The sequence below is a fragment of the Corvus brachyrhynchos genome, unplaced genomic scaffold, assembly GCF_000691975.1.
Source record: "Corvus brachyrhynchos isolate BGI_N302 unplaced genomic scaffold, ASM69197v1 scaffold99, whole genome shotgun sequence".
In the NCBI taxonomy this organism is placed as follows: Eukaryota; Metazoa; Chordata; class Aves; order Passeriformes; family Corvidae; genus Corvus; species Corvus brachyrhynchos.
In genome coordinates, this window is record NW_008239778.1 from 1,645,828 (window position 1) to 1,654,731 (window position 8,904).

The 8,904-nt window shown below is 59.9% G+C and overlaps 2 protein-coding genes across 2 annotated transcripts in view; one reads left to right on the top strand and one right to left on the bottom strand.

The window, feature by feature from the left end:
• Positions 1 to 1,449, top strand: part of LOC103621601 (NADPH--cytochrome P450 reductase) — a 26,155-nt gene extending 24,706 nt beyond the window's left edge. Inside the window, exons 16-17 of the mRNA XM_017742964.1 lie at positions 70 to 241; positions 465 to 1,449. Coding sequence (XP_017598453.1) covers positions 70 to 241; positions 465 to 609 — 317 coding nt within the window. The 3' untranslated portion in view covers positions 610 to 1,449. The remainder of the gene's footprint in view (positions 1 to 69; positions 242 to 464) is intronic.
• A 721-nt stretch (positions 1,450 to 2,170) lies between these two features.
• On the bottom strand, positions 2,171 to 7,624 carry TMEM120A (transmembrane protein 120A). Its single transcript, XM_008640437.2, has 11 exons — positions 7,472 to 7,624; positions 6,896 to 7,012; positions 6,396 to 6,455; positions 5,632 to 5,727; positions 5,288 to 5,377; positions 4,867 to 4,932; positions 4,663 to 4,724; positions 4,381 to 4,473; positions 3,740 to 3,804; positions 3,070 to 3,138; positions 2,171 to 2,987 (listed from the first exon to the last, which is right to left on the bottom strand). The coding sequence occupies exons 1-11, from the start codon at positions 7,606 to 7,608 to the stop codon at positions 2,874 to 2,876; spliced, it is 969 nt and encodes a 322-aa protein (XP_008638659.1). The 5' UTR covers positions 7,609 to 7,624; the 3' UTR covers positions 2,171 to 2,873.
• Positions 7,625 to 8,904: the final 1,280 nt, after the last annotated feature.

The following is an 8,904-nucleotide window of genomic DNA, read 5'->3' on the forward strand; positions in this document are numbered from 1 at the left end:
CCTGCTGCCCATCCCATCCCATGGCAGGCAGGAGCACCCAGCACTTCCCCTGTTTCCCAGAGCCGTGAGCACAACCTTGGCTTCCTTCCCCCTCCACAGCCTGTGGTGTGGGGGCTCTGCTCCTCTCTCCTCACTCCCACCGTGTTTCCTGCCAGGTTTACGTCCAGCACTTACTGAAGAAGAACAAGGAAAACGTCTGGAAGCTGATTGACGAGGGAATGGCTCATATCTATGTGTGTGGGTAGGTCTGGGGGCAGGACAGGGATTTGGGGACAATGTTCCTATTGTCAGGAAAAGGAGCGTGACTCAGTTTCCCCAGCTGTGCCTTACAAGCCCTGGGAGGGTTATGCTGTCCTGGTTGAGAGGAGGGTGGGGGCTGGGGTGAGCACAGCCCCGTGCAGGGCAGGAGGTGCCAGGGCTCTGTGGCTCTGCCGTGGTGTCTCACTCGCGCTCCCCATTTGCAGCGACGCCCGGAACATGGCCCGGGATGTGCAGAATGCCTTCTACGAGATCGTGTCCGAGTTCGGGAACATGAGCCAGCCCCAGGCCGTGGACTATGTAAAGAAACTGATGACAAAGGGCCGCTACTCCCTGGATGTGTGGAGCTAAGAGCGGGGCTGGCGGGGCCGGGGAGAGAACGGGTCCCCAGGCGCAGGCCGGGGGAGCTGGGCAGTGCCTGCTCGCCCACGGCTGCTGTGGGTGACGATGTCGTCCCCAGCCCGCAGCTACCCCGGTGTCACTCCCAACCCCTCCTGGGCCCCAGCAGCCCCTCGGGGCAGGCTGTGGAGCCAGGGGGTGGAAAAGGTTGAGAGGGGCAGGGGGGTAGCTCCGGCTGCTGTCTGGGTGCCACCAGCACCTCAGGGTGCACCCCGTGGCACCAGCGTTTGCCGTGAGGCCAGGGGCATCAGGGACACAGCCGCTGTGGGGCAGGAGGGATGGACACACTGCCAGGGAGCTCCGGGCTCCTTCCCTGAGCACAGGTGTTGGGCTGGAGCCCACCCTGGCCTGCAGGGACAGCAGAGGGGTGCGGGGGCTGTGCTCGGGTTGCGCTTGAGGCTGTGCCTCCCTCCTGCCACCCCAGTGTGCCCGGCTGTAGGGTGTGGGGCTGGCAGCTGGCTCTGGGCACAGAGCTGTCCCATGGCCCCACCACATCCCGCTCCATTCCCGCTCCAGCATCAGCGGGAAGGGGGTGGCTCCTTTTCCCTCGGGAACACGCCCGGTTTGGGAGGCGGGGTCTCCATCGGGCCCTGCTCGCTCCCCTGAGCCCAGCCCCTCCCTCATGCCGTGTACGGTCATTTTTTAAATACTGTTTTTATTTTGAACATCTTTGTGATTTAATCGGGGGGGGTGGGGGGGGGGAACCAACAAAAAACCTAGACTTTCAGGCTCTCCAATGATTGTAAATTATTTAAATACATTTGCCCTTGGAATAAAAATACTGTGTCTGGAGTTTGCTTCCTGCATTCTCTCTGCTCAGCCAGAGGGAAGAGGAAGGCAGGAGGAGCAGTGGGTGATAACTGAGAGGAAATTTGGGGATGCGGTGGCAGCTCTGGGTTTAGGTGGGGGCAGCCCCTCCCCTGAGTGCTGGGCTCTGGGAGGGGAGGGAGGATGGCAGTGGGGGGCTCTGGACTGGGGTGCAGCTGTGCCCGACCTGCGCTTTGGTTCTTCCAGAGTGCTGCTTCTCCCAGTGCTGGTACAGCTGGTACAGGGTGTCTCTTCCCCACCTGCAGGTCCTGCTGGGCTCCTTAGGTGGCCACAGCTTGTGCAGGCTGGGGTGCCGCAGGAAGGAGCCCCCACCTGCACCCCAGGCTGGTGGAAGGGCACAGGGAGATGACTTTTCATAGAATCATGGGCTCATTTAGGCTGGAAAACCCCTCCAAATCATTGAGTCCAACCCTTAACCCAGCACTGCCAAACCCACCACTCAACCATGTCCCCAACTGCCACATCTACATGGCTTTTAAATCCCTGCCGGGATGGTGACTCCACAGCTGCCTCTGCCAGGGCTGGACAACCCTTTTATGTGACATTTTCCTTAATACCCGATCTAAACCCCCCCGGTGGAACTTGAGGCTGTTTCCTCTTGTCCTGTTGACCCCCACCTCCACCTTCCTTCCAGGGAGGTTGTGCCAGGACCCACTTCCCGATGAACCAAAGCCGCAGAGCAGAGTGTGGAAGCTGTTCCCAGACTGTCCCGGTGCCCCGGGGCAGCTCCTTCCCTTTATTTCCACATGTGCACCCTCAGGAGATGCCAGCCCGGGGTGCTGCTTGCACAGCTCCAGCAGGAGGCCTCAACCAGGCTCCTGCTGCTCCCACCCCTCCCATGCCCCAGCCGCCCCTTCCCTGCGGATTGGAGGCGAGGGAAGAACTGGGGCACAGCTGGAATCCAGGGCTGTGCACAGCCCCAGTGCCCTGGGAGTGACAAGGCTGCCCCAGGAACTCTGCCTTCAACTCCCAGGGGCTGCCCTGGGTGCAGGCTGGGGGGAAAAGGGGCAGCCTCGAGCACCCCAGGAGCTGCGTGAGGCAGTGCCTGGACGCTGCCTTGTCCCAGGGGCGTGGGGAGCACCAGTGTCCAGAGAACATCCCAGTACAAGGGAGAGGAGTGGCTGTCCCAAGCAATCCTGCTCTTTGGGTGTGGAAGGCAGCCAGGACAGCAGGTGCAGGGTGCTACTGACTCCAGGTGAGTGACTCTAGCACGGATCCAGCCCCATGGTGAGCACATGGACTGTCCAGGAGCAGGCCCCAAGCTCTGTCCCACACGCAGGCCTCGAAGGAATGGGATGAGACGCCAGAGTCCGGACGGAATCAAGGAGATGGGGATAGGGGATGGAGCCAGTGGGGAGAAACAGTCCAGGCCCCCACACTGCCCCACTTCAATTCTCCTTCGTGTCCTTGTTCTTGTTCTGAATCTTCTGGTGGACGACGCGGAGGGTGGTGAAGAAGTTGCCCAGGAAGAGGATGAAGAAGGGGAGGCCACACATGAGGACCTGTGGGAGGACAGGCAGGAGTCAGCAGGAGCGACCTGCCTCGGGCCACCCCCTCCCAGGGCATTCCCAGGAGCCTCCTTACCTGCCACTCCTTGCACTCGGGGTGCTGGATCATGCGGAAGAGGGTGATGGCGTTGTAGAGCTGCCAGAACTGCAGGAGAGAGGGGATTCAGGGGCCTTGCTGCTTTCAGAGGCTCAATCCCAGGCTGATGCTCACCCAGCTGCTACCTCTGAGTGTAAACCCCACACTGACCTTGTGTGAGGACAGTGAAACCCCACCCAGGCTCAGGGCCAGAGGGGCTTGTTCCCAGAGAACCCCAGCCCTGGAACATCTCCCCTGTTCCAGGCCAGCTGGAGCCCAAGGGCCATGAGGAAGCCTCAGACCAGCCTTTGGCCATCGACCTCAACCATCTGGCTGAGGAAGGACTTGATCCTTCGCAGCAGCAGCTCCAAGCTGGAGCTCAGAAGGGCTTTGGAAAAGCCTTGGAAGGGTTCTCAGCTCAGCCCCTCTGCACTTGAGCACGTAGCAGAACCACTCCAGCTCCTCCCTGTCTCACCTCCCAGGTGGGTGCCTGGGAGGGAAAGGCTCAGCACTTGTTGGAAGTGTTTCCCTGCCCCACCATCCCGTGTCACATGGCTGTGGCAGCCTGTGGGGCCTGTGCCACGTCCAGGCCACTGAGCACAGCCGGAATGTGGCACATCCCGCTGCCACCCGAGGCTCTGGCATCATGCAAGGATGGGTGCAGCCTCACCTGCCCAAAGAAGAGGAAGGGAAGCAGGAACGTGAGGCCTCTCCACATCCAGGACTGGAAGCCCTCTGCAAAGGACGAAGGTTTTTGTGAGGACCTGGAATGGGCTGGTGGAGAGGGGATGGAGCCCAGCTCCTCCAGAGGTGGAGGACAGGGAGATTCAGTGCCCACACTGTGCCTGGCTGGGAAGTTCCTGCCATTCCAGCCTCATTGTGGGCACTGGTGGGGGGGGCAGGGGCAAGGACTCCTCATCCAACACAGGCCTCTGGGCTCCAGTGAGCCAGTGTTGGAGGACGTCTCATGTCTGAAGGAGCTTCCTGGGGAAAGCTTGGATGCCCAGAGCCACATCCACAGCCACCTCACATCCTGAGGGAGCCAGCTGTGGGCTGGTGGTGCCAGCAGAGCAGGAGGAGGGGGACAGTCAGCCTGTGGGGTGGTGCTGCCCTGTGGGAGATGCTGCTCGGGGAGCTTTGGTTTGACTTGTAGCTTTTACTGTTCCTGCCACTGATAAAAGTGACCTCAAACCAAAGTGTCACCGTTTCCTTTAGTGGAACCCACAGATCCCAGCCAGCTGAGCACTGGCCTGGAGCTGGGAGGAGGCTGCTGGCAGCCTGAGACCACCAGCAAGGGGACACCCCACTTACCCACGGTCAGATCCATGTTGTGCCTCTCCCCCAGTGCTCGCAGCCGGTACAAGCACCCGCTCTGGTAGTAATACTGCAGGAACTGCACAAAGCCTGCAAGGAGAGTGTGGCTGCTGTCAGCAGCTGCCCAGGGATTGCCTTCAGCCTCAGCATCATCCCACAAAGGCCACCTGAGCTGAGAGCTGTGAGCAGCTGCAGCTGGGTCTCTGCATGCTGCAGAGCTCTGCAGGTGCTCAGCACCTGAGGCTCAGTGCCTGTCCCAACACACGTGGCAGCACTTACTCTGGTACATGGAGAAGGAGAGAAACTGGTTCCTGAACATCTGGTACATGAGCCCATCTGGCCTGTGGAGAGAAGGTGCTGGAAGGGGAATGTGGGGCAGGGAGGGGACAGCCAGCCCTGCCTGTCCCACAGCCCCTATGGCCCCTTGGCCAGAGCTGCCCATAGCCCAGGCAGCCCCCCACGGGACAGGGGACACAGACTTACCATGTCAGCATGACACCTGAGAGGAAGGTGGAGATGTAGTGATGGAAAACCCACCAGCCTTTGATCCTGGAGGGTGGACACAGAAGTGGTGTCAGGTCTGGAGCGTGAATCCAGAGCCAAAAGCACCCCAGGAGAGTGCAGCAGCCCAGCTGCAGCCACCCCACAGCTCCCAGGGCTCGTTAGGAAATGGAGCAGGACCCAGGGCCTCGGGGCCAGGCAGCACCAGGGCCCTTCCAGCTCCACCTTCCTGCACCACCTCCACACGGGAGGTTCCTCCTGCCCCCTCCTGCAGCTCCCAGCAGGGTTTGCCACACACCCTGAGTAGGAGGGAGCTGCTCCCCTGTGATGGGCCCCAACTCCCCCAGCCCTGCAGAGAAGGCCCAGCCCGCTGCACGCCCCTCCCCAGGCCCAGGGGACTCACTTGGAGCCGTTGTTGATCAAGATGCTCTCGCGGATGGTGAGGGTGCAGTAGTACCACACCAGGAGGAAGTTAAAGACGGCGTCTGTCACCCTGGGTCACACAGAGCAGGGTGTAAAGGCACGTGCTGGGGACACAGGCACCGTGACAGCCCGTGGGACACCCACCCCCCAGGGCAGAGACCTGCTCCTCATCACCCACCATGGCCACAAAGGCCACCTCACCTCCAGAGCAGTGTCCAGATGCTTTATCAGGATCTCCTGTTCAGCTCTGGCCATTCCAGGATGGGAGAAAAGGACAAGGGGGCTCTGGGAGGAGATTTCTGCCCAGCACCAAGCCAGACTCACCTGGAGTTGAGGAGGAACCGACAGGAGAAGGAGACAATGAGTAGGATGATGGTGAGGTAGAGCTTGAACTTCTCATACTCATCTTTATATGCAAACCTGCAGGGAAACACAAGGACAGCCTTGGAGCAAGGGGGCTGCTGGAAGTTTGTGTCCTCCCATCCCACCTGGCTGGATAGAAGCGATGTTCTGTTGGGAACTTCTGGGACACACTCGGGAAAAGCCTTGCCTTGGGGGCATTTCTGAGACCAGAGAGCACCAGGCTGCTTCCACACAGCTGGGATACCTTTGAGCACCCCAGTGGGTGGCCCTGGTGGGGAAGCTGGGCAGACTGGGATCTGCACAGGTCTCCAGGGGGAGGATTGGGGAACAAAGGGGACACAGGCTCCTGGCTGGGCACCTCTGCCATGGGTAAGGCTCTCACAGGCCCAACCCAACTTCTGGTGTTTCCCCAAGGGAAGAGGAGGGGACTACACTTTCTGTCTGTCCTGGAAGTCCCTAACAGGGTGGAAACATGGACACAGCTTAGGTGAAGGATCCTATTAACTCATCAGCACTAGGGTCCATCCCAGCCCAGTGGCAGCAACATGAGGGGGAGCCCAGAATTTGGCTGATTCTTGGGAAACGATGCAGAAAACAGCTCGGGAAGGGAATCTACACCAGGTGAGCCAAGCCAGCCCCGTGTCTGCCCAAGAGGAGCTGCTGCTCCTGGTGCCAAGGGGATCCCAAGCCAGGAAAATCAGAGGTGCAGTGAGGAGGGGCCGTACTTGGCCTGTTTGCTGAGCAGCGTCACGTTCACGTTGCCGAGCACCAGACTCAGGTACAACCTGGGGAGAGAGCAGAGCGTTAGGATGGGGACCTCCCTGTGGAGCTGTCCCCTCTTGTGCCACCAGTGGGGCCAGGGATGAGCCAGGAATGAGCCCCCAGGTGTTTCCACTCAGAGCTGCCAGGCACAAACCCCCTGGAATCCCCTCCCACAGGCAGGGGAATGGGTGGGAGAGCACACACCCCACCTCCCACAGGCACTGGGGTGTTCACCGGGGCTTCCCCTTGAGCACAACCACTGCCCCAGGGTGGGTGAAGGCCATGAGCAGGAAGAGGAGTGAGGGGCAGCACTGCTGGCTCCTGCCCAGGCATCCTTGGGGAGCCCAAGTGGAGCAGCACAGCTGTGACACTGCCAGGAGCAGGGTGACAGCTCTGGGGTCTGTGCCTGTGGGGATGTAGAGGGTGGCCCTGGTGTCCCACGCGGAGCTGAGGTGCCTCTCACCCGTTCTTCTTTGGCAGATAGGCCTCCATCTCAAAGAACACGTTCTGCCTCTCTTTAATCAGGCTCTGGGTCTCTTGGATGGACGCTTCCTGCTCGGGAGTCGCTTGGCCTTTGCATCTGGGGAGGGAACACAGGCACTGGCATCAGGAGAGCCTCTGTAATGTGATCAGCACGTGCTGGCACTCCACAGGTGACTGGCTAGGGCAAGGACACCCCAAGGACAGGGAGGGTGGATGGGAGGCAAGTCCACAACTCCATCTGCAGGGCGAGCTCCTCTATCAGGCTGGGATGTTGCCCAAGAGAAGGGAGCAAGGTGAGGCCAGGTGTGTCTCTCAGCCTCAGGAAGGATGGGGAGAGCTTTGTGCAGGAGGGGAGCACTTCATGGTACCTGCAAAGCCCTTGCAAGCTCTGAACTGCAAACGGGGCACAAATCAGGGCAGAGGAAAGAGGGGCTGGGGAAGATCAGCCTCCCCACAGCACTTGGCTGCAGAGGTTTGCATTTGAGACATGAGGTGAGCTCAGCAGCCCCATCCTTGCTGCTCTCCCCTCCTATGCTGTCACAGAGCACTGACTCACTTTTTGAGGGAGAGCGACAGCTCCTTCAGCCGCTTCTTTTGCCGGGCGATGGAGCTGGAGATCCCATCCTGGAGCTTGGTCAGCTCCTCGAGTTTCTGCTTGTACAGCTTGTGGTTGTCCTGGGAAGGAGAGACCATCACGCATTAGAGCTGCCTGCCCAGACGCCCCTGTCCTTGGGTCCTCTATGATGCTTCTGTTAAAAAACATCCTTAATTTCACCTGTGCAGCTGCTGGGGGAGAGGAGGGGTGGCTGAAGAAGGCCAGGTGTGTTTGGGGACAGCCTGCAGCCAGCCCTGCTTCCATGGGGATGCCCACCCCCAATCCCAAGCAGGCTATCCACAGGATGTTCCCATGTTTGGGACACCAATGACTGCACACAGCAGATAGGAAAGATTTGGGAATAAATGCTGTTTGGGCCAGGGTACAACTGTGGCAAGAGCAGTGCCTCTGAGTGCTGGGACAGGACGAGCAGCTCTTTGTGCTTCCAGGTCTCTCAGCCCCAGCTCGTGGCCTTGGGGCTCTACCTGAGCACCCTTGGGAAGCTGGAAGGAGCCTGTCAGTGAGCTGGACAAAGAGGACGGGCTCCCAGCAGGGCTGCAGCCAAGTGCCCCGTAACCCAACCGCACCTGGATAAGGCTGGATGCATTTCTCCACTATATTTAGTAAGGAAAGAGGAGAGCTGCTGGATCAATGCTGCTGCTTGTCCAGGTCAGCTGGAAAACAGCCTCACCTTGGCCACAGCAGCCTGGACACCACCTCCAGCAGGGAACTACAGGCTGCTCACAACAACCCTTGGACTAGACCTTGGCACACACAAGTTTTAACCTCTGTAGCTCTTATCAATCACTCAATCACTGGATCTTAAAAGCTGTTCCCAAAGGAGAAAGGTGAAACCGAGAGCAGAGGGAAACCTTCCCCCTCTGGTGACAAGCAGCGGCAAGGAGGGAATGAATCCCAGATAGTCCCGGCTCCACAGCAGTGATTTATGTCCCTGATTTATCCCAGGACATTCCCTGCTTGACCATCAAGCTTTCCTTCTGCCATCTAGAGCCACCTCCTTCTGGCTCTGGAGTTAACTGTGAGCAAGTGGCTTTTGTGACAAGTCCTTCAGCCGTGCCAGCATCGGCGCTCCACGCTCGGAGACAGCCTGGGTCAGGAGCCACCCCGGGAGAGGTTTCCAAAGGGAAGGGCCGGCGCTGCGTGGCTGCACGCAGGGCTCGAAGTGGGTGACCCGGGACATCCACGCAACCCTTATGAAGCAAGAGGAGGTTTCTCAAAGCCTCCCTTGCCCCAGATCTGGGCACAGCAGCGACGTGTCCGCAACAACATCCGCTTCGCCCCGCTCCCGAGGGGGAAGGAGGGGGAAAGGGAACGGGTGCAGCTGCAGCCGAGTGACCTGAGCGGCAGCAGGAGATGGTTGGCCAACCTTTCCC

What these genes read in the sequence shown, in the direction of transcription:
- TMEM120A (XM_008640437.2), bottom strand. Translation starts at nt 7,608, where the DNA reads ATGGTCTCTCCTTCCCAGGACAACCACAAGCTGTACAAGCAGAAACTC. An exon ending in CTGTCGCTCTCCCTCAAAAA is followed by an intron (nt 7,013 to 7,471) that starts GTGAGTCAGTGC and finishes TTCCCTCCCCAG; the next exon opens with ATGCAAAGGCCAAGCGACTC. An exon ending in CCGAGTGCAAGGAGTGGCAG is followed by an intron (nt 2,988 to 3,069) that starts GTAAGGAGGCTC and finishes GTCCTCCCACAG; the next exon opens with GTCCTCATGTGTGGCCTCCC.